Source organism: Anser brachyrhynchus (assembly GCF_964034855.1).
Source record: "Anser brachyrhynchus genome assembly, chromosome: 9".
NCBI classification, from domain to species: Eukaryota; Metazoa; Chordata; class Aves; order Anseriformes; family Anatidae; genus Anser; species Anser brachyrhynchus.
Window position 1 is genome coordinate 12,503,253 of NC_137703.1, and position 25,207 is coordinate 12,528,459.

At 48.5% G+C, this 25,207-nt stretch overlaps 1 protein-coding gene across 2 annotated transcripts in view; it reads right to left on the minus strand.

Moving 5' to 3' along the window:
* The window catches only part of FGF12 (fibroblast growth factor 12), a 227,647-nt gene that overhangs the window by 202,171 nt on the left and 269 nt on the right, over nt 1-25,207 (minus strand). The window contains exons 1-2 of one of the 2 annotated variants that reach the window (XM_080604195.1): nt 9,213-9,327; nt 8,991-9,118 (exon numbers count right to left, since the gene is read on the minus strand). In XM_080604195.1, the coding sequence (XP_080460321.1) occupies nt 8,991-9,003 (13 nt within the window). In that variant the 5' untranslated portion in view covers nt 9,004-9,118; nt 9,213-9,327. Of the gene's footprint in view, nt 1-8,990; nt 9,119-9,212; nt 9,328-25,207 lie in introns of those variants that run through there. The other variant, XM_080604194.1, reaches the window with a different exon arrangement.

Genomic DNA, 25,207 nt, shown 5'->3' on the forward strand with positions numbered 1-25,207 from the left:
CATGCAAATGAAATTGCCAGGTAAATCTAGATGCCTGGTGCTATGTTCAGTAGTATGAGAGCGAGGGGTCTCTACACATAGCCACTTGTTATAAACATACTTCATAGTCATTTTTAAGATGGGGTGAATATTCTTACTCTTGAAGACAGTGCATAATGATTTTAATAGCAGTTGCTAACAAAATCCTCAAAGCTATATGATTTCAACCAATAAGGCAAACTATCTGCCTTCAAAGCAGCAGGAAGAAAATCAGAAGTAAATCAAGCCACAACTGTTTGGTATTTTAACATTCCCTTAAACCAATATGAAAAAAGTCTTCTCCAAACCTACTTAATTCGTTAATAATTAAGGGCTCAAGTCATTTAACTAGGTCTTCCAGCCTATAATCACACAACTATCTCCATTGTCTTCTCAGTTAGGTAAGGCAGCAGAGACCTGGCCTTTGCCTACTGACCAAATCGCTCATTCACTTCTCCAAGTGCAAGCTCAGGGTAGCTCCACATGGGCTTTATTTAAAAGCTCAACTGGAAAAGACTCAGGACAGTAATTTTTAAACTTCTCCACTGATTTCTCCCTCACTTCTCATATGGCAACAAAATGGCTACGATTTACAGTATGGAATTTCTCCACTGGGAGACACTGATGGGAAGAAAAAGTTTAAAAATTAACAGCTGACTTTGTCAGTGCAATTATTTGGGAATGTATGGCATTGGTTAATAGGCAACGTCAGAATACCAGGCTCACTGGTTGATAATAAAAGGAAATACGAATTGAAGGCTAGAAGATATCTGAAAAGCTCAGCTTCAGCCTTCAAAAGAGATCATATATGCTCAAAGTGTTACAGAAAGCAGGTCTTGCTGAGGAAGCTTATTCTGCTGTCAACCCAGTTACACTGCATGGCTTGTTAGTATCAAATTAGGAAATCAAGTTTTCTTTTACATAACTTTTACATAAGTTTTTTTTCCCCTCCATATACTAGAAGGTGCTGGATTCTGCTTTTTTTTTTTTGCTGGTTTTGTTGGCATGTCTGCTATTTTCCTCTAGTTTATGGTATTGGAACCACTAAAGTTTAGGAAACTGGATGGGGGACTACTCTAAAGCAGCAGCAAAGTGCACACTTCCGCATCATAGCAACGATTCTCAAGAAGTTCATACCACGTCTTTTTGTCAGCAAAGTTTCAGAAAACCACACAGTCTCAAAGATTACCTGTGATGAAACTGAGTAATTCTGTCCATTTGCATTATTTAATGTTTTGTGTTTGCTTCTTGGCATTCTAAAGCCATGGCTGTAAGACGTTCCTAACTAAAGGTCAGGCAAGTTTTACACCCAGTGAAGCTCTCTCCCAAAATACACATTCAGGACTGCCCATCAGTAAAGGGGGAAGCTCTGAGGGCTGTCCTTCAAGGCAGAAGATTATTCCCCTGCTGAATTTCATATAAGATTTGACATAACCACCTGTAATTTTCCCCCTACTGTATAGATCACAGCCAAGTTGCAGCTGCAATGCCTGGAGCCAGATCTTCAATGCCCAGGCAGTGATAAACACTCGGCTATGAAACGAGGATATGGATAAGTACCTGAGTGGATGATGAATTCTGAACCAGAGTCAGGGTTCAAACTCCTCAGTAGGATCATGTCAGAGATCAACATCAGCTGGAAGAGACCTCAAGAAGGTCTCTAGTCTAACGTAGGCCTGAGAAAGGATTATCATAAGTCTTGACCATGCCCATCCTACCAATAACCCTTGGCTTGCTGGACTTGGAGAAAGAAAATCAGTGATAGTACTTCACATTGGAGCAAGCGTGGCATAAGAAACTTAATGACCAGAAATGCTTCATTCTTCCTGATGAGGCCTTCTTGCTTGTCAGCCTCTTCACAGATACCGTTAAAATCAAGGAAAGTGTTTTTGCATTAATAATACATTCTTAGTGACTGAGAAGCAAGGCCCTTCCCTCATTATGCCAATAAAACATTCAGTACTTCTGACTTTTCTTCATAAATCCCCCAAGCAGCCATGTTCAGCAAACTAACAACTTACCTATTCAAGACTGATGGCAAATAAAGTCCATCTAAATCAGGTTTCAACATAGGGATGAAAAAAAGCTACACAGATTAAGAAAAACAGATTTCCTAGATAGAAATACTATTCCATACTTTCCTGATTTGTTTCACACATGCTATTAAAAATAGTGAATAAAACACCTTGCTTCTGGAAGTACACATCCTGGTACGTACACAAGACACTGCAGTATTGCTCCCAGGCCTCCACACTATTGAGCAAACAGCCATCATCTCAAGCCACAAGATCTCTTCTGAAACATGACGACACTCTAAATAGTTTAATTCAATCCTAAGGAAAAGCTGGAGCTTTCAATGTGTATCCCGCATAAATATCAAATCATAAGGTTCATCCAAACCTGGGACCTGGGAGAAGAAACTCAATGAATTAGCTCAATGATTTGTACTCTTTTCGAGTACAAAGAACACTTAGAAAAAGCAGGGAGGGATATAGGAGCTATAAAAAAAGGGAAACATCCTTGTATCACTGACAGAAAAATAGTAAATGCTTTCTTCAGTCATTTTAGCATAACAGCATTATTCAAATCTTTATACTTTGAGTGAAAGCATTAATTATTACACCCATCAGGAATATTTTTCATTGTCAATTTGCCTTTTACCATGCTAATAAACACCAAACTTTGCATGTAAAAATTAATCATGTTATCTCATTTACAGGTCAAAAGACAGACTAAAATAGTTTCTGCAATTCTCCTAAATAACCAGATTTTGCATATCAGGTTTTATGGCATATTAGAAATGAATGCAATTCAAACAGGATTTGAACAGCTGAGTAGATAGAGAGGGAAAGATAAGAGCAGATAAGAAAAATCTTGCAGTAAGCTAAGCCTTTTGAAAAAATGCTTTTAAAAAGTTTTTTGTTTTTGTTTTTTTTTTTTTTTAAATTTCAGGACCCTAAATGAACTAAGAATGGAACAGTTGCGTGCAGGTCATTACTCAAAGTATCCACAGATTAGGCTTCCAGCCACTGCACGTATAAACAGTATGTCAGAACAACTTAATACATTAAAAGAAACATTTTAAAGTACTCCAGCATTTCATTCACGCTAAATGCGACTTCCACAGCTCCCACGTAACTCAGAAAAGTGGGGTGGAGGAATTTGTCTGCTCCTTAGGTATTTTAATAATAGCCAGATGACTAAGTCCTCCTCCCGATTTTATAATATTTAAGCCTATTTCTAGGGTCCTCTTTCCACTTTGTTTTGGTAACACGGCGGGTTGCAGGTATGAACAGGAGCACAGCCACTTCTTCCTCCTCGCTATCAGGCGTGTTGGAGCACAGCCGCTTTCTGGGGTACCATGCCCACTGCCCCCAGCATCAGCTGGGCTCCGGCCATCCTCTCATCCAGAAGCTGCCCAGGCCTACCCACAGGGTCTCAGCAGCTCCCTGCGGATGGTTAATAAAGGCACTACGGACCCAGTTATCAGCTCTTCTAGGTGGCAGCACATCGCCAAGGTTTGCTCACTAGAACATTTGCCAGTCCCACAGAACAACCCAAGCTCTTGCCGTCATGGAGCTCTCCCAGGACATGGCCATATTTGTGCTGCATTTAATGTGATTTCTAATGTCTGTGAAAGGAACAGACATTTATTTCACTTGCTCTCTAAAATGCATTAGAGAACAGCACGCATGCAGTCGTGGCTTAGCGCCTTACACTCCTCCAGCATCTTCCAGCAGGGACCGAGTCTGAAGCAGAGGAACAAAACCTTCACAATGCCCTGCTCTGGTGGCTGAGGTGGAAACCCAGCCTCAGAGACATGAGTACCTCTCTCTCTTCAAGTGCAGGTATTAAGGTCAGGCAACCAAAGTGCTCCCCTGCTACACACAACACTGGTTCCCCCTGTGGAAAAGCACAGCCTGGGGCAGGGGGGTGGATAAAATACATCAGGACATTTATCCCCACCCCAAAATATGTTTCCCTGTGTCAAACCTCAAGCAGCCGTTTTGAGAAGCGTTGGCCTCAGTAACATGTCCCGCACAGCACAGCACCGTGAAAGGCAGAGCGCGTACGCAGCGCCTTCCCTAATGGAAAGGGAGCCACGTGGGGAAGCTTCTGACCGACCTGATGGAGGTTCAGGTGTTCCCTGGGAAAGGAACAGTTTCGTAACAAAAGCAACTGCACCACTGCTTGGTTTCCGTCACACAGAATAAACCAAGACAACACATGTGACCCCGGTCTCCAAAGCCACCCACCTTACTACCTATTTACAAACTTTGTGTTGAAGTACGTGCCGCAGGCTCACAATAACCAGGACACCTCCAGATAACGCATGCTGTAGTACCTTTTCCATGATAAAGTACATTTGACGTCAGCACCCCAAACAGCTCCAGGCCACGAGCTACTGCTGGGCTCACCAAGATCTTTTCTTTGATCACCAAAAGAAAGCCACGAAGGTGGGAAGAGCACACAGCAATCTCCAGAACCGCCTGTTCTCACTCGCTGCCCTCTCTCCCCTTGTCCACAAAGCCTGTCTGCAATCCTGACGTTCACCGGCTCTGTTAAGTTTTGATCACAAATTCTTCAAGGTGACAACGCTGTCCTTTTGGGGCACAGGATGCAGATAGCTGCGCAGAGAAAGCTGGCCATGATGCTGGATCTGGCCAAGGAGGCTTCAGGGGGTGTAGATCGATCAAACCCCCCTGCCCATTCACGTATCTGCGAAGCAGCAGGATGCAGAGACCTCAGAGCCATTTGCCAGTCCCAGGAAGGTCAATTCCATGCTCTTGGGTAAACCAGACCTTACTAGTGTTTTTACAGAATCTCATTTAAAAGCCTGAACATTGCAAGTCTGTGAACAGCAGCATTGTGGCTTTCCTGCAAAAGCAAAAAGCCTGTTCCTAGTCTTTGCAACTAGAAAGAAAACAACTTTGATAGCACCTGCCTGGGACAGTCACTCTGCAGAGATGTCCTCTGCAGACACCTCAAAGCCCTGCTGCTTTGGGACTCTCCAGCAGAAGAGAGCTGTAAGGCCAGATCCTGTCTCCTGCCACCCAGCCTTCTGGGCAGGAGGCTGCTCTTCCCCAGGGAAAGAGGACCTGCTGCACCAGGGATACATCTCCAGGCCAACACCACAACCAGCAGGGCAGGACCATGGCTCAGAAGACTGACAGGAGCACACCCAGATGCCAGCGGGGCAGCCAGCAATCTTGCTTTAGCTTTGCTGTCCCAGCAGACCAGCCACATGGCTGACAAGAATGAGTCCTCCTGCATTTCCCAGCCACCAGTATGCATTCAGTGCTGCCAGCAGCCTGCCCTGCACAACCCCTCTCCACGGGAGGGGAGGGCACCAAAAACTGGCTGGGCCCTGGCAGAAGGTGGGCAGTGTACCCCTGCTCCCCATGCAGCACACACGAGTCCCCATCCCCACCTCAGACAAGGTACAAGGGATGACATTTCTCTCTCACTGCAAGAAAGGGATTTCCTTACATCTCCACTGCTAGAGAAAAGGGTAGAGGAGCTTTGGACGAAGGAGGGCTCCCTGCAGCAAGGCTCCTGCAGTCCGCCCCCGCTCCGTCCCGAAGCCCAGGGCCATGCAGCTCGGCTCCTGCTCGGCTGATTTCTTCCCCAGCCTCCGAGTCCGAACAGCACCATGTGATGCTCCCTTCCCTGCTACACGTCTTTCTGACTGACAGAAGAACCTGGCAAGGGACCAAGTATTCTTTAACCTCCACATTAACTATTGTTAGCTTTGGCAAAGCCCAGCTCCCGGGATGCCGCGAGCGGTATCGCTTACTGCTGCAGCCCGCAGGAACTGCTGTAGCGGCGAGATTCAGGGAACAGGGATCAGGTAGCAGATGCACAAACACAGCGCTCACCCACAGCGTCCTCCCTCCCCCATCACCTACAGAGCTTCGGGAGCAGCTACAACTCTTAAGCTCCTCTCTGCTGGACAAGGTTCGGGGACTGTGAACAAGCAGAACCGAGCCCGTTACAGAAGCTCAAAGTTAGATGAGGCCAAGCGTTACTTCCAGGCCACTCGGATGTGCTGGTAGCATTGCAGATTCACAGAGGGCAGCAATTATTTATCCTTTTGTACACTGGGGGAGGTCAAAACGTTTGTCCCTGGGTTTGACTGTTAGACAGAGGCACAGGCTGCTCCACCACCTCCCTCTCCAGCCCATGCCAGGACCCCCTTGCCTGCACTCTTATTGCAACAGCCCAAGAGACTGCAAAGTCCTTAGTCCTGCTGCCACTGCACAAAGCCCAGGGTGCATCCATCTCCGTCGTTCCCAACCCGCCCAACCACCACAATCAGCTCCAGCGGCTCTGAGCAGCTCCAGAGATGAGCCTCCAGCCCCCTTTTTACAGAGGCTTTTTTTTTTTTTTTTGCAAAGCTTCGGCACCGGCCACATCCAGGCAGCCAAGTTGTCCTGGGATGGCAAATCCCAGGCAGGAACATCCACAGAAATCACTAGGCACAGCTGAATTCAGGGCCCAGAAGGGAGGTGTTGGTTTTAACACATGCTCTTTTATAGCACATGCTCTTTACCAGTACCTGCACAAAGCTGAATTTGGACGTTCTAAGACTTGCACTGGGGAGGTCTGTGGGGTGTGAGAGGGCTGCAGGAGGAAACATTCAAAAGCACGGGATGACTTCAGAGAAACGCCTTATCAGGGAGTACACAAGCAGCAGTCTCCTAACAAGGCTTGCAATGCAGAGGCTTGCTTAATAACATACACAAAATGTAAACAAGTCCCTAGCAAGGCAATGCAGTTGCAGGTCCATCTAAGGTCAGTCACAAAAGCTCAGGATGTGAAAGGACTGGCCTGGCTTGTACCTTCCCTCTGGGGAGGCAGCCTGCATCGTGCCTCGCTACCCAAGTACACAACTTCAGCCCATTAGATCTGCGCACCGCAGGCCTTCCCGTGCTGCTCCGCCACGAAGGGAGTTTCAAGAATTACTTCACTGCCAATACAACTGGACCCCTATCACGAACAGACTACCTGCCTTCTCATTTTTCCATTGAGATGCCAAAGTTGCTGGCATACCTCCTTTAAAGCCATCTCTGCTTTGGACCTGTCCCATTCTGGTGGCATGATTTCTGCCAGGGTTGCTCTGAAGAGCCGTCTTCTCTGCCTAGGTAAATCAAACCCACAGAGGATGTTTCCCACCTCTACCCCAACACAGAAAACCTCTAGTAAGTGCAAACTGCTAAGACATTTTGGAAAACGTAACAGGGTGACTCTTGGGGTTGTTTCGCCACCAGTAGCCCTTCCACCAAAGCCAAAAGCCCAGGAGCAGAGCACCATGGAGCCTGTCTTGCAACCAACAAACACCAGTACCAGCAGCCCAAAAGGCTGCCTTGCCCAGCTGCTCGTTCCCAACTCAGGCAGCGATTGCACCGTAACAGATCGGTTTGCACAAGACAGGAATCAGGTGGCTCTCTACCAGGTGCTGCTTTTGCCACCAGCTAGCTGGATCCTTTTCCTTTGATTTCATCGCAGATGTTACCTTCCTGTCCCCTGCACAACTCCTCTGGTTGCGTGAGCTCCATCAGAAGTTCCAGAAAGCTTTTTGCCTGCATGTGCAGCACATGACAGGGCACATAATGTGCTATTGTGAGGTCACAGTCTACTCGCTTCGCATCAAGGCACGCACCAGTAGGACATACAAAAAGCTAAAGGTGTCCCATCTCAGGTTAACTGTGAAAAGAGTGTCAGCAGCCAAAAAAGAAACCAAGACTAGCCTGACTGCTATGAGCTTTTGATCTAAATCAAGTCTTTGCAGATGCATTTAAAACAAAAACTTACCTGTCCTCAAGCCCTACTAATTCCATTGATTACTGCTCACAAGAAACTGTACTTTGTAGGACATGCTGCCTCCATATGATTGAAATAGCTTTCCTTAATCAGCATATAATCAGATATTCCCACACAGGAGAACTATAGCCCTGATTGACAAGATAGTTACAAAAATAAACCTGAGGTTTAAATATAGCTTGCTCAGCTCCCTGGAAGGTATGTACTATTGTGTTATACAAGTCTACCATCATTTTCCTTGAATTAATATAGCCCATATTCCCCCGCTGCCTTGATATCTATCAATTAAGCAGCTACCGGAGTTGAGTTATAGAGGAGAGCTGGCAGCTAGGGTTAGGTGGGAATGGCAGCTGGCCTTGTCACTGCGTGGACTGACTTACCATCAATATTTCATCGGCAATTAACATTTACAGATTTCGAGTTCCCATACCAGTTGAACGTGTGATGTCTGATGCAATTGTAGAGGTAGGTAGGTAAATAAACGTGCAGGACTACACAGCTACGTGCAGAAAAATACACATCCTTTCGTGTGGGGCACATACGCCTGGGTTGGATCCATGTCTCTGCACGCAAACACGAAGCTCGGCAGGCGATATTTAACGATTCCCTCTTCCTAAGGTGGACAGTTCAATAGCACAGTACTCGGTGCATTTCTTCCGATCTATCAGGATGTTCTGATGTGTTAAATATGCAGCGTAATGAGGGCAGAGCTCTATAGCCCCGCTCTTCCCATCTCCGAAAAAAAACAAACCTGGGGTATTTTTAAAAGCCATCCAAATTACGAAACGCTCTTAAAAAATCTCTTAAAAACAACCCCGCCGCTGCCCGAGCACGGAACACGGGACAGACCTCCTGTTTATTATGCAAATCCCCGGCATTAAGAAAACAAATCGCCAACTACCAGCTGGCTCGCCCTCCGCGCAAAGAAACCGGGAGCAAACGGCGCCCTTCGCCGCGCTGCCCCACCTCGGCAGGCACCGACACCCCCCGGGGGGGGACACGGCGCCTTCCCCGGGCCCCCTTCCCCACCGCTGCTGCAGTGGCACGGCACGGCACGGCTCGGCACGGCTCCCGGCAGCTCCCAGCCCCGTTCCGCGCCCGGAGCCCGGCCCCTGCGGTGCTCTCCCCGCCGCCCCCCCGGCACCCACCTTTGCCTTCCATCTCGGAGCCCTGCTGCGAAGCGTCCGGGGGCAGTCTCCGGCGGCCGCTCTCCCTTCCTCACCCCGCAGCCCGGAGCCTGCTCCGCGGTGGGGACGGCGCCGTCACAGCCTGGGAGCTGCAAGCAAGCAAGCAGCGGGGGGGGGAGGGATGAAGAGGAGGAGGAGGAGGAGGAAGGCCGGGAGGCCGGGCTGCGGGGCGCTGCGCGTTACCTGGGCGCCGGGCGGGCGCTGTCCGTGGCGGAGCGGTGCTGGCGCTGCCGCTGCGGGGGCGAGAGGCTCCGCCGCCCGCCGCGCTGCCGGGGGCCGCCCGCATGCGCGCCCCGCCCGCCGCCCGCCTCCGCCGCCCGCACCGCGGCAGCGCCGGGCACGGCTGCGGGGGGGGCCGGGGGAGAGCCCCCCGCCGCCGGGGGATGCGGAGAGGGGCCGCGCCCCCCGCCCTTCCTTCCCCGCTCGGCTGGGGGGGGGGGAAGCAGCAGCCCGGGGCACGGCATCGGTTGAATTCCCGCAGGTCCGTGGGTAGGGGGGACCCCCTGAAGTGCCCCGCTCGGGTGGGGGATAGCGCCCTGCTCGCCCCCAAAGGAGAAGCCAAGCCGAGCCCGCAGCGCCCACAGACATGGAGAGGTTCCTGGGGAAGCCCAGCCTCAGGTTAAGGCCTGCCCTGGGTATGGATTTGGGAGATTAATTATGCTGATTCATAAAACGTCCACCTTACGGATTTGAGTTTTTGCATCCACCACTGGATTTTGTTCTCCCTTTGCTTACTAGTGAGCAGCCCTCCGCTAACACATTGGTAAAACATTCGTACCGGGATCAAGTCACCTCTACATAGACAGTAGGTTGTCGCCTTAAGTTTGTCCCTACAAGGAAGTTCCTCCAAACCTGGAATTACTCCTCTATTATTCTCAATTTCCCCCCCACACTTTTCTACTTGAACAGGGATCGTAAAACACAGTTCTGGGCTTCATTTTATGAGCTGTGTTACTGAAAAAGCATCGGAGAGCATCCCCTTTGCGTGCTGGGAGCTGCACATGGAGGATAGATGGTTCCTGTACTATGTACGTTCCTAAATAAAGGAGCAATTATTCCTCTCTCCTGCCCTTTCCTAATACAAACTGGTGGTTGTGTTCACCTTCTCACCTGCAGCCCAGTGCTGGCAAACCAAAGTCAACGGTCCCAGAGGCTTTCCCAAGCACCTCATCCCAAGCTACCGTAGCCCATTGAGAAGAACATCTCATCTATTCCAGGACTCAATATTCAGGCTTTCTGGGTGAGCAGAGTCCAAATACATTACAGAGAACTGACAAAGCACAATTACCTTAATTTGACTTTCTAATCAAATCAAAATTTCTACTGTTTTATAAGTTTTTAATTTACTGATGGACTCCTACTTCCCCATTGCTGTCTTTACCCACCACAGATACCAAACTGACCAGACTACATTTGCGGGGTCAACCCGTGTGCTTTCCAAAAAGCAATGAGGGGATGGGTCTTTCATAGCCTATTATTCCTTATCAGTGTTCCAACGTGCAATCAGAATACACACCAGAGTGCTCAAGAGCTCCTCAGCCAGTTTTTAAAACTCTGAATCAAATGATCAGCTCCCACAAACTAAAACCAGCCAGCCAAAGCTGGAGGAGCAGACTTGTAGTAACTTTGTACATTGGTGTGAATCTTGATCAACCAGCAGACAGAACCACGCGGTAGGAAAATGGACTGAGGTGAAGGGAGAAGTTGTTCAGAGACCACACGCAGCACAGGAGAGGGAATACAGCCAGGGAGCCAGGCAGCTCTCGGAGAACGTTAAGGTTCCTGGCACCAAGAACAACTTTCACAGGAAGAAGTGAGGGCAAAGGGACACCGTAACTGGTAGGGTATGGCTGGGCTAGTCACCAACAACTTGTTCTGAGGCAGCATTTGCAGTATCAGGTGCTGGACCAAGGAAGCAAAAGACTTTTCAAAGCTGTATGCTCCCTGGAAAGCCAACAGCCAGCAAATTCAGCTTGGCAGGAAAAGCTGGGGAGCTTTTTCCAGTGTCCTGAAAAGGAGACCTGTAACATGCTCTCCATGTGCAAAGACTGGTTGCTTTTGTTTAGGTTTTGTTTTCATCATGGAGCTCCTCTTGACATAAACAGACTTGAATTAGGACTCACTCTTGGGCAGTGATGCAAAACAGAACATTTGTCAGTTTTTATTTTGTTTTTGAACTCCGAAGCCTTTCCTCTTTTGACATAACAGGTAGGAGCAGAGTTGTGCAGAACACCCAGCCCCACCAGTCCACACATTCATGCTCAATCACAGCTTATCAGATCTTTGTGGATCACATCTGGGATATCACAACCTCCCTTCCTGTTCACGAAACCATTACCAAGCCTTAAGATTTACATTCTTAAAACCAAAAAACAGAAAAAAGGGAGAAGCCCTCCTATGTAGAACAGTTGCACCCCTTGAAGGCTCCTCTCCTCAGTTTGAAGCAGCAAATTCGGGGAACAAATCTGGTGGCTATATCCAACTGCCATTCACAGATAGTCTTTCAAACTACTTCCCACTAGAAATGAACATAATATTGCCTGTACTGTTCTCTGCATTTCAACTGCAGCCTACATTAAAGTCTCAGAAAGGTTGGACTAGCTCGAGTTAGATCACATTACTGTTCCTCCTCTAGCATCTCAGGAAAGTCAGATCTGTTTCTACCATGGCTTTCCAAGTAAGCAAGCATCAAATAAAGATACATGCGTTAACAACATCTCAGTAACACAGCAAGTTGTTCTCTGAACCACAGAAAGATCGAGCACTGCGGCACTCAGGAGAGGCAGGTGTGCTGACCCCAGACCCCTTCCCACCCGCACCTTTTGAGCCAAGGTAGGAGAGCTTCTAGAGCACCGCTCTCCTGTATTGAGTCCACGGCATTGCCAGCAGCATTTCCCTTTCTTGTTATCTGTTTTCCTCTCATGCTCAAGCTTTGGGAGTAGACTGGAATCGTGGTACAAACAAGGAGGTTGCTCAGTCCAAGCACAGGCCACCCTGTGCAGATCCCATCTTCATAGTGCCCTGGTGTGTCCCTGGCTCCTGCCATGGCAAGGGAATTGTGGTTGGAAAAGGCAGAGTTATTCACCCTTGAGGTACAGGATGGGGTGTGTGGAGGTGAGGCTTCTACGTGGCAGAGGAAACCTCAGCCTGGACAGATGAAAAGGGACACAGCTTTGCTGCTCCCCCATGGTGCTCCACAGCTGGAAGCATTGCCTCTGGGCCCCAGGAACCCGCTGCTTTCCCCACTGATGGGGGCACAGCCTGCCACTTCTGCCTGCACCCTCTCTGCACCAGCTAGGTTAGGAGCTCCCCTGAGCACAGACACAACAAGGCCAAGCGGCCATTTCAACACTGCTGCAGACAGTAAGCCCGTGTGATGATCATACATGGTGTCCCAGCTGCTGCCGCTCCTGCCCATCTGCTCCCCTGGCACCGTGCCTCCTTCTCCAGAGGGAGCCTCCGTTGGCGAGGGCACAGGCATCAGCCAAACCAGGAGGTCGTGCCTGAAGCCGTGCACGTGCTCTTGTGTCTGCACGGGGCACTTCTACGGGAGGGTGGATGCGCCAGGAAGGAGCAGACCACCAGTGGTGGGATTTCATCTGCTCACTGCCAGTTTCTGGTGATGACCACCTAAAAAGGGCAGCAAACCCAGGCACAGAGGCACTAAGTCAAGGGCTGGGGACAGCTTCTGTACTGAGCACTACACAACACAGCTGGCCATCAGCCTGCTTCAGTTCTACGCTTTGATTGCCAGAGAGAATCCAGGTGCCAACGACACAACGGGTTCCCAAAGTGCCCAGAAGCCAACCTCAGCATCCAGATCAGACAGATTCCTGCTGCTATCACTGCTGGTCACAGAAAGGCACTTGCCCTGCCCAGAGACCCTGAAGATGAGGAACAGTTCAGCCAAAAAGCAGCTGCACTGAGTTCTGACCAAGGAGGTAGAATAACTGCTTGCCTCCATGGTCAGCATGGGCCTAACCTCGAAACCAGTGCACCCCTTGAGGAATGGGGAGCAGGGCTCAGCCATGTGCTTCTGGAAATCCCATTTTCTGTAGCATCTGTTCCCCCAAAATGATAGGCATCATTAGCTAACTGCCATCATTAGCCAGCAGAAGACTCCTTTAGGACAGAAAATAAGACTGCTCCATTACCACACCAGTCTCAGAAGACATCCAAGGACTATGAGCAGTGCTCCGAAAAGCACAAGCCAAAAGAGCAGGTTGCAAGAAAATAGGCTGGGACACTGCAACAGCAGGCAGGACCTCGGGTGCTACTGAGATAAGGAGTGGGGCAGGGGAAGAGGAGGAGTAAACAGAGAGCAGAAGCTGTTATCAAAGAAAATAAGTATTTACAAAGTACAAAAAAATGTTCTACAACCTGCCATCCATCACCTTGTGATGATGTACACAGCTTCTGATTGTGAACAAGAAACACCGTCACCAGCTGAGGTCACTTCCTCACATCACCCAAGTAATTGCTGCACGCAGAGTGCAAGCGCATTAGGAGCTGGTGTGTGGAATAGAGACTAAAGCATGCCACAATCTTTGAGCAAGTGCAGTTTAATTACATAAAACTGCTGATCAGACGTTGAGATTGATCAGACAGTATTGTATTAGTAAAGCAGAAAGCACTAAAAGCCACAGAGGTACCAAAACAAGGGAGCAGTTTTGCAGTTACATGCAACTGAAGTCTAAAATCACCGTGGAAGAAAATCAGGAAGGTAACCAGCCTTTTACTGGCTCACAAGAAGGTCCTTCCAAGCACCAGCACTGGGCTGGGAGAATACCACCAGCTTTCTACTGCTGTTCTTTATAAGTATCCTTAGACGGATGTTTGCATCAGTTTGTTCAAACACTGAATTCAAAGACTAGATGTTTGATTCACCAGGCTATTAAAAAAGTCACAAGAAAGGTCAGATAAAAAGTCCTAGGATTTGTGCATCAAAACTCCCTTAGAAGTGCAGAAGTATATTGGAACACACCAGCCCATTCAGCAAGCAGCTCCCCAGAACATAACTTGAGAACTCCCCCCCAGCTTTTTCTGTCTTGCCAGGCTGGGAAAAAGGCAGGGCGTTAGATAGCCACCCGGAAGAAACCCTAGCACCATTAACAGGAGTCTTGGTGTTGACTTTAATGGTAGCTGGATCTGACCCAAACTCCTCAACTCCAAAATGTCATTTTCTGGGAGGGACTGAGCATCCTGAGCTCCTCAGAGCCCAGGAAAGCTGCTGGTTGTTCCCCATCCTTGCAGAAAGTGCTTTCAGTGCCAGCTCCTGGGCCCTCTGAGCCCCACCACGGACTTCTGGTTATTCAGTTTAGTAAACACCTGGGTCACCTCCTCTGCCAGCTGTGGGCAGAGAGCTTTCAGAAGGCAGGTTATTATACCATTATAGAAGCTTAAGGCTTTCATGCAAAAAAAAAGTAAATATGAAAATAAGCTGCTCAATGGAGCCACTTAAGCATTAGCCCCTTTTTGACTTAATTGAAAAAGGTAATTACATCCATTCAGCATGCTTTGCACAAGAAAAAGGAGGCTTTTCAGAGCAGAGGCAGGAAGGAGCTTCCTGCTGGCAGCTCACCTGTGGCAGCAGCAGGCAGCCTGCCCTCCTAAGAGCCAAGTGCAAGGATGCTTGCAGGGGATGGACTATTTATCTTAAAATCCTATTACCTATTTGCCTGCTCCTGTTTCCTACAATAAAAAGCTATTAGCTCATCACTACTCTTCAGCCATCAAGGCTGAGCAACATTCATATCCTTTATATGCTATTACAAGACATCACAGCAGACTGACCTCTGCTGAGGCCCAGCTCACAGCAGCCAATTTCTTTGCCTTATTCCTACCATGTACCAACTGTTTCTAGAGCACTGAACTCTGCCCTCTGACCCTGCAGTCCTGTGAGGTGCACACCAAGACGACTATTTGGTACCCACCAAAATCCTGAGCAGTTGCCAGACCTTCCCAGCATCACTGAGGTAGGGAACAGGCAGAGCCTCGGGCACAAGAAGTCGCCTTCTATTGAGATCCAACGCTTTTTCCACTTGCCTGTGTTTACCCTGCTCATTTTCATCATTTTCCGGAATGTTACATTCAAACAAACACAACCAAACCTGCAGAACCAAGACCAGCAGCATTAGTGTATTCACAGTGCAGCTTTCCCCTGCCTCAGGGAATCAGATCTTGCTGCGATAGCTCGGGCTGAAACCCAGAGTTTATCCAAATACAAAAGGCAGAAAAATGGTGTATCCAAATACAAAAGGCAGAAAGAATAAAAAGTGCTGCATGATACCAGCACCTCTGGCAGCCATTTGACCTGACCACTAGAGCTTGAGTTCCTCTTGGCAGATACCATGGAAAGAGCATTGACAACAGCAGCAAAATTCAATTAGGAGACAGATATGCAATAGGAAACAAAGAAAAGGACTGAAGGAGGAAGAATGACAAAAGCTGAGGGTAATGTTAATTAAACTAATACACTCTCAGCTGCAAAACAGGAAGACAGACCAACCTTAGGTGTGAAGTTACTTATCTCTGCATTAGTTGCCCAGGCAGTGACACAAATTTTAAGCACTTGAACAGCCATGGTAAAGGCAGAACCTATTCACATGCTCAACCTGAAGTACAGACTCATGCATTTTGCTTGACTAGCACCTACACTCCCAGTGGGGAAAATAGGAGAAGTGGAAAAAAGCTGCATCAGTCCTCCCCAAAATCAAACCCACAAGAATGGGCAGCATGCAGGGTTCTTCCATCCCTGACATGGAGGGTTGTAAGGAAGACTTGATCCCTAAAGGGAACATTGTTAGCTCTAGCTTGCCTGGTGAAGCCAAGCTCCAACCCCATTTTAACCTCCTGGCACCAGCACCCAGCCCATCTGTAGCACCAAGAAGCGACGCTGCTTTCCTAAGAGTGGGTTGCTCTCTGTTCCTACATCCTCTTGGTGGGATATAAGGTGTGCAGTGAGAACACTAGACCTTGTGACTTGGTTAGAGCTGCAAGGACAATCCTTTTCCCCTGGAGGAAGGGGGTCTGTCACCAACAGGAAAGCACCAGTCATGCACAGAACACGCCCAAAGGCTGTAAAGTTTAGCAAACCCTAGTTTTCAGTCAGTTCTGTATCCAGAAAGGGACTTCACCTGCCTCCTGTCCCCAAATCCACTGGACACTAAGCATAAACACTCTTCAGTGGGTTATTTCATAAAGTCTGCCAGGATACTGCATGTGTCTGCTCTTCTCTGCAGAGGTTTTTCTTATAGAAAAGCTTGGTTGGCTTGTTTGCTTAGCTTGTATACATAAATAGCAATTTCTTTAAGCCTTGCTTTCATTGATTGATGGGATCTCACTGTTTTCATCCCAGAAGCTTTGGGCTGCAACCAACCCAAACAGTATGAAAATCAGCATGCCTGAGCCTGAAAGTATGAGCAGCATCTGGAAGATGTTGCTTGCTGCCCCCTTGCCAGCTGTGGCCACGGCATAGCCAGGAGATGGATGCAGGGGATTCAGCTACATCCTCACCCACACGACCAAACCACACACCTTCACCACATGGTCTGCAAAATACAGCTGCTTAAAAACTGGCAGGGACTCAGCCCTACCTGGTGAGTACATCCCCTTCCATGGGTGGACGAGACACAGCAACCTAGCTATAGTATTTTCTTAACATTGCAGCATCATCTTCTAGAGACAGCTAAATATAAGTGTGGAAAGTCTCAGGTTCAAATTTGACAGTAAACCCAGCTGCAAGATACCAAAAACCTGTTCACTCTCCAGCATTTCTCCACCTCTGCTCTTGTTGCAAGCTTTTCAGCAAAGGTTAACACAAGGTTTTGAGGTTGTGGGCAGTGTCTGTAACCTGCTGCTGGTTGGATAGTCAAATGGACTGCAGCAAGCATAGAGTTTTGAGGTAGAAGCACACACACTGGTGCATATTCTTCCTTTATTCTACAGAGTCCAACATATGTTAAGTATGAATTTTTTTTTTCCCCATCATGAAGAGCTGTCCAGGTGGGGTTTCAGAGGTCAATTCAAGAACCAAGTCCAGAAAGCACTCAGCTTACACCCACATAGGATCAGACTCACATTCTGATCAGACTTATGTTCTTCCCATCCTCCGACCTTACCCTTGAAGATCCTGCTCTGGCCCAGAAGCCCTAGGAAGGCAGATTTTTAGCTGTGTCACAGTATTACACACATCTGGTATGTAAACCATAGCTGGCAGAACAGCCAGGTCAGAGGACATGTCAAGGTGCAGTTTTGCCTCTGCCTGCCCCAGCCATGCCCAAAGCTGACCTCCATGTGCTTCAGGAGTCAGAACAGGCTCTCCACTACTCTTTCCCTTCAAAGCTCATTCTTGGGATCTCATTTTCTGCAGCACACAGAACTAATCTTCCCTCCTCTGCATTTCTAGAGCCCTTTTCTTAGCTCTTTGTTCAGGCAAAAGGGAATTCCTGTTCCTTAGTCAAAGTGACTATTTTCCACAACTAGAACACCAGAACCAAGCAGCTTCTTCACACAGCACTACGAGGACATTCCTCTCTTGTCAGAGGAGCAGCTGCGCAGAGGATGAATGGTGAGAAGAAAATCGGCTCCTTGGGCAGTTTTTACAGTATATGCTGCATTAGCCGTTGGATTGAATTGAGGTGAACGCTAGGGACACAGCAAGAAGGCCTTGGAGAAGTCCTGCACTCATCCTGCAGAGGTATGTTGAAGGCATGTACCAGCTAGCAATGCAGAAATGCCAACTACAAGAGATTTTCCTGAGCTAGGGAAAGGACCCCCTGGAAGTAACATTCTGGATGGAGAGGAGCAGCCCGAGGTCATCCCCAGCAGGGGAGGAGGCGTGGGGAAGTAATGGAAAAGATGCCAGGGAGGGCTGGTGTGGGAAAGGGGGACTTCTGCAGAGCGTGCGTGAAAGTAGCCACAGCTTGGGAAGCCACTGACATCTCCAGGGCAAGTGACACACAGCTTGAGGGGCTAATGGCAACATCCACTGCCACTGGGAAAGCAGGAATCAAAAATGAGGGAAAAAATGAAGAGTTCTGATCTAGACCAAGCAGATAGCTGAACTGGCATAGAAATCTTCAGGCTAGACCTGTCTCCTCCTGTCTCAGCCTGAGAAGAGATGACAAAACACCTACAAAAGACAATTTACTGCTCGGATGAAGTCAAATGAGATGTAAAGGGAGGAGAAGAAGGGCCCAGAGACAGACTGATGTGGGACACTTGCACAAATTTGGATTGAAAAGGGCCAAAGCACAGCATCTTCCAGGGGACTTTGTGGAAGACAGCCTAGAGAGGGAAGGGAAGAGCTGAGAAGTGTCCCAGGCTGCACGAGTAGGACATCAGGGGACAGAAGGGCCGGCTCTGATGAAGGCATTTAGCGAGTCAAGGTGCAGAGACAGGCTGTATTTAGAGAAACATGTGGGGGCTTGAACAGCAAGCTTGTTTGGTAAGGAAGCGCTGCCAGAAGAGAGGGTGGGCTGAAGGGGAAGAATAACAGCATGGATAGGAATAGATACAGGGAGTCTGGGAAATGGGAGAGGGTGCCTGCACTCATATCCAGGAGACAGGGAGGAGAAAGGAGAGCACATCATCTTGCACGTCTTAAAAGCAGAAGAGATTTTGGTCAGAAAAAGAAATGAAGGCAGAGGAAGGAGGTTTGGAGTGACTCAAGGTGGCAGGAAGCCAGCTGCAGCTGAATCCCATGCCAGCAAGCAAGCTGGAGAAGGAAAACTATTTAGTCAGCAAGGTGGCAGAACTGGAAAAGTTTAGCGCATTCAGCATGGCAGTGGAGTTTGAAACCCTCTGAGTAACAGAAGCAGAGGAAGCCAAGGCTGGAATGAACCAGGACTGGGCTTCAACAGGCTCCACACTGCACTGGGGTGAGAAAGCGAGAGGGTCGGGGTGAAGAGGGACCAGCAGGAGCAACCAAGAGGACAGACAGCAAACAGAAAAGATGCAACATCAAGGCTGGGTGCAGCATAAACACTGAATGATGGCACATGCAGTAAACTGGCAGCAGCAAAAAAAATAGAAAGAGCAAGTGGGAAAGCAACAGGGTTGTTTTCCTGTGGGATGTTTTCCTGCCAGCACCAAGAAAGCACAAACTGGCAAACATCTCCAGAATGAAAGCATCTGCTGGAAACACCTACTGCCCGATCCTGAAAATTCACCATGTCATGAACGTCCAAGAAGTGCAGCAACACAGCACTCAGGGTGCCACCTCCTGGGGCCAGCAGCGGGCAGGGGTCACACTGAACTGAACCCTCCTGGCCCTGGTGCTTCAGGCTGCGAGGCAGCCCTGCAGGCTGGGAGCTGCAGCTAAAACACCTCCCCAGCTCCCGGCCGCAGCCTCCCACAGGCAGCGCAATCCTGGCACCTGCATGCAGGCACCAGCCGTGCTCACCACATGGAAGAAAGCTCTGGTCTCCCTGCCCAGCACCCAGCCGTGCCATCGCCACCTGATACTCCTCTCCCTTCCTGCAGCACCCACCCTCTCCCTTGGTTTTTCGTTCCTCCTTTTTTCAGGTTTTCTGCTCAGCCCTGTGCTGGAGCAGGCTCCCTCCCCAGACAAGGCTGAGCGCTCGCCCTGTCTCGCTGGTGTCCCCTGCTTCCTCCAGCACCAAGGCACAGGGGGCACACGCCGCCCCTGCTCAGCCCCCCGGCAGTGCCCACGAAACGCCACCGCTCCGTGCCTGCAGCCTCCCGAGGCCACGCGAGGCTGTGTACCTACCTCTGCCCTCTCCTGGCTGGAACAAGAAACGGCGAGCTCGGTTTTTTTCTCCGTCCCCTGCACTGCAAACACTTCTCTGAAAGCCGATGCTCACACTGTAGGCTTACTTTAACCATCCCTGCAAAATTGTGGGCCTGGGCAGTGTATATATTTTATGCCTCCAGGCATATTAGCATTGCCCAGATGCCTTCCTAACAGATCACACATGCACCGTGGTAAGAGCCCTGCGTAAATTGTGACAAGGAGTACAGAAAGCAGCTTGCGCTCAGCTAGGCATGGAGCAGCTCCAAGTGCACCCATTATTCTCTAGCCAGCATCTTACAGCAAGCATCCCAAATCCTGAGGCACCACCAGTCATTCTGGGCTAAGACTATGCTCGACTGCTAGGGCCAGGCAGAGCATGAGAGCACACACGGAGAAAATTGCTTCTGCAGTCCCTTTAGTGGCTCTTATTCCCACGTGCATATTTTCAGGTGGGCCACATAAAGTTTTAATCCAGTTTGGGCTTGGGGAAGCTGGCTGCATTGGACACCTTTTATTTTTTTTCCAGGACCTTAGCATGCCAGGTGCTCCAGGTGTGAAGCCATCCCAATCACTGTCTTTTGCAATTAAAAACCAACACAAACACAGTCTCTCTTCAGGCACTTCTACAAACACATGCCTAAGCAGCTCCATTCCCAATCCCCACCGGGAGAACCTTGCCAGAGCTGGGGTCAGGACAGGGAGCACACCACCCAGCCCTCCCCCAGAAGCAGGTCTCCTTGCCTGCTGCTCTCTCTGACAGGCAGGTTAACACCACCTGCTCTTCTTGCTGGGCTGGATCATTCTCTGCTGTTCCAGTTTGTTTAAACTGGCATCACATACCCGTCCCCTCTCACGCACACTTGATGAGAACTCAGAAATCAAATACAGGAATCTGTCTCACCCGAGCCACTCCATAGCGAACTTCCCACCTATGAATGGTGAAAAAACAACAGGAGGCTCCAGCTGTGATGCCAGTGGCCACACAGGTACATTCACTTAAATGCATTACAGATATTCCTGCAAACAGAGCCCCAAGTGCTACAGATGCACAAAGGGGACAATCACCCATTATTCCTGCCTGATCCTGGCCTCACAATCCCCATCCTGATTAAATTACTGAGGCCAGGATTATCAGCAAGATAATCAGATGCTCTGTCTAATCCAGATAACTCAGCCTTACTGGGTCTCACTGCACAGGATTTCACTGACCACCCAGCCAGGGCATCCCAAAGCATTACATCTCATTTCCACCACTTCGAGGACTCAGACATCCACAGGACTAGTGCATAAGGGAAGGCTAAGGAAACAATTCCCAAGTTCAGTTGAATATTATAGTTTGCTTAACTTTTGTGGCTCTGAGAGCTCCCGGGCCCAGCGCAGTCAGGGCAGAATCTCCACTTTGTTTTTTTGATAAAGCCTCAAGAGCTCAATGCATTTGCCAGGAGCACGGAGGTGCAGCTTTGCCCATTCCAGACAGCATTTTTGGTCAAGATAACCCCCTCTAAGGTTTCCATTTTCTTGGCCTTAACCTTGCCAAACAATGCTTGTGCTTACAGAAGCCATGAGACCACCTTGAGAGAAAGATCCTGGAGAGGCGACAAGATCTAGAAGTGAGGATTATTCCGCACTTGGAGAATTCAATATCTGGACAAAGGCAAGAGACTTTCAAAATTCTATGCTCACCCCTGCCCCTCTTCAGCTGAGACCTTCCTTCCCATGTTTCTACAAGTTCATCACCCTGGAACAAGAACTAGGAGCTCGGCGATGCTCTGAGAAGGAAGTCCAGCTTCGGGCACCTGAACCTCGCCTAGCAGCTGCATTGCACAGCAAGCGAGGCTTTGTTCGATAAAATGGCACGGACAGGGCGCGAAGACAGAAAATGTACCTGATCTTTCACCAAGCCCTGCATTGTTCTCAGACAGCGTGAGAGGGTATTTTAAAATCTCTTCTGCAGACCTGCACAAACTGAACTCCTGCTCTGCTTGAAAAATGAATCACTTGGAGGCTTTCATCACCTTATCAAAGTCCCTAGTGGCCCCTGCCTGCCCTCCCATGAAGAGTTTGATCTCCTTTTAGGAGGAGGATAAAGCTGTCCTTGAGCAAAGCCGCTTTTCAGAGAGGCATTGTGCTGTTTTCATGAGAACATCAGACACCTCCAGGTGTCCCTCAAACACGTATCTATCAATAGTTGCGGCTCAGATTTTTTCCAAGCAGCTCACAGAAAATAGACCGTAGGCATCTGACTTCTGTGAATCGCATTTCTAATGTGCCCTTCAAACAGAATAGATGTCTAGATTACATTTCTGATGCTGCATAACTATGTGGGTCCAGCTTATCTCCAATTACAAGGGCAAACAGGAAGAAGAGGACTGGGAAGGAAGACGTTGAGCTGAGAACAGATGAAAATGTTGCTGGCTGCCATCAGTTCGCGCACACTGCCAAAAGCAAGGTCATGCAATACTATCTTTCTGCATTGTTAAAATCTCAAAGGTAAAATGGCACTATCACTGCAAGGGTATAAATGGCTGCATGAAACAATCTTATCTCCCACCAGAGACAATGGATTGTTACCTGAGATAACCACATCCTTCAGCAGTGATGAAAATTCACCAGATCAAGAGCATCGATGCTGTTTTAGGCCATCTCCATGTGGAAATCAACAGCCTTCCTTCACTAAGCTTCAGGGAAAGGAAATAGGAACAGCAGCTGGCTGGAGTCAGACACTGAGAACTGAGATGTTCACTTTTGTAGTGAAACTGTTCATCGTGCATTTATACACAGTCGGTATAAAAAGATCTTAACAAAAAACATCCTTGTTGTTAGATTTTTCAGATTCATCCAGCAGCTGGAATCCAGGGCAGCTCCCTTTCTCTGACCTGTAACAGAACCTAGTAAGACATATCCATGAGGAAAGTTAAAAACTCACACAAAAGTGTCTAGATGCAGTTGCTAGAATCTGATAGAAAAAGGGGGACAGGAAGAAAAAGGGGTTAGCTTTTCTTTTCATACTCAGTCATGGAAACTTTGAAGTTGAGAGTTCTGATTTCTGCCTGTTTTCACTGATATGCTGCTAATCAGGCTGTGCAGAGAGCAACGAAAATGCATCTGCCACCTGTGGCGCAGAGACCTGCCTAAAATTCTTATTTCAGGACTGACAAAACGAGCCGCCATAGCCCCTGGTGGATTTACTTCTTTGGGCTCAGTGAAGATAGATGGTGCAATCATATCCCTCAGCTATGTTCACAGGTGAGTGGAGATGGAACAACATAACGATGGGATGGAAATTGTGGTCTAAACACCTTCTCAAGAGCAGGACATTAGCTTAAAAATAACGACACAAGCTGGAAAAAATTGCTTTTCTAGGCTATTTTTCTTTCTTTGGAAAGGTGGAGAAATGAGGTGGCATAGCATAGGAAGGAAGGAAGATATTAAAGTGCAATAAGCACAATCATTGTGCTGATACACTGGAGAACACCTTGTTGCACAGTTTGTGATTTTAACAAGCCAGAAACTTTGTGGAGGTAATGAGGACTTTGAGAACAGTGTCTGTGACACTCAGACATTAACATTAACAAAAATACAACACACCTGTGCTTTGCTGAGGACTCTCACACTGTTCAGGTCAATGAAATCATTACTGCAAGCATTTCAGGCAGGGATAGTCCAGAAGGAACAGTCAGTGCCCAGCACACCGGGGCTCTGGGAACTTGGCATTTGCCATACAGTACGAGCTATCTCCCCCCCTCCTTTTGTCCCACCATGGGACAACATTAGTGGAGGTAAAGCAAAGACATTATTGTTAACTTGCACTGCTTTTGTGAGAGCTCATGAGGCTGAACTCAGATGCCTCTGGACAATTGTGGGAAGATGAAAACATTTCTCCACTCATATCTAGCTCCACGTTTTATCACAGACCACAAATTACAATATATTTCTTTTTAACTCACAATTTCAACAAGTGACCTATTAGGGAACTAGAGACAGAAGCATCTCCCCTCCCTGCCAGCTGTGCTTAGCCAGGACAGCATCACAACCCTCTCTGCAAGGTGCGTGATGCACACAGCAGGGATATCCCTGCATACGCTGGCAGCCCAAGATGTGATCTGATGGCAGAACTGTATCAGTGCCATGAAGTGTCCAAGCTGAACCAGTCTCCCTGTATTGCACCACTGACACCTCACATCACACCATTCCCCACCACACATCTACAGCATAGGTCTGCTGCTGCTGAGCAGCAATTGAGCTTGCTGAGAATAATTGTGAGCTTAAAGATCCTGGACTGAAAAGAGATATTTCTCTTTGCAGGGGAAGGATGGTCTTCTGCTTATCAGCTTAACTAATCTGTGCTTGGCTGTTCTTTGAGATTCAATGGCAAGTCCTCTCACAGCCCAACAAAAAGAAACCTGGCATTATTCAGTGCTCATCTTTTTTTGTTGTTTGCTACAGCACATTTTCCTGCTCAGAGTCTTATTTGCAATTCTGCAGATGTCTCCAGGATCACGCACAAGGAGACCGACTCAGGTTCCCCCATCTTCACTTACCCAGGCATACACAGAGCTCAGCTCTGTTCTCACAAGCCCAGGCTCGCCTGCCACCACCCACCAGCAGGCAGACTACATGCTCCTGAGGTGAGGTTTAACTAAGCAGCTGCATTAGCTTGCTCAGGAGAGTTCAGCTGCCCTCCTGAGCAGGGCAACTGCCTGGCTTCACAGCAGGACCCCTTCAAGGCTTCCAGTGCTTCAGCCCACCGCACCCAGCAACACAGCACAGGGGCTCTTTCTGATGTACCCCTGTACCGAAGCTGGGTTCAGGTGAGCACCCCATGAGACAGATACAAAGCAGATAGTCTGCAAGGCTCAGCAGGCTCATACTCAGCTTCCAATGGAAATGAATGCCCTCTTCCTTGCAATTAATCACATAAGCCAAGGAACCCTTTCTCCTTCCCTCCATGATGCTTTGCAAGGGTATAAGATCACCAAGAAATACCTGTTGGTAACTCAGTTTGTTAGTAATAGTACCAAGTAAACTTGACAGTGGTCCAAGATATGTCCTTTCTTTACAGTCTGACCACATTCTTCCCCACAGATGAAGACGTGCAGTTGTTGCTGGCTGAGGCATTATTACCACACAAGGAACCATCACCTTCAGACATCTTAAGCCCAGCAGTGTTTCCAAGGCTTCAACACCAAGCAAATCTCCCCTGCTGCTGATTTATTACCTTGGCCCTTTCACAGTGAAAGGCCAGGCAGCAGGGCACTTGCTACTTCCAATACCCCTATGGCTGGCTCTGGCTCTCCAGGCCCACCAGCTCCTGGCACACACCACCAAGCTCTGGCCTTTCCTTGTACTCACTCACAAGTTTGCTTCCAGCTTTGTTAAAATCTCCTGTTGACAAAATAATTGAAGGGAAAGGGGAGAACAT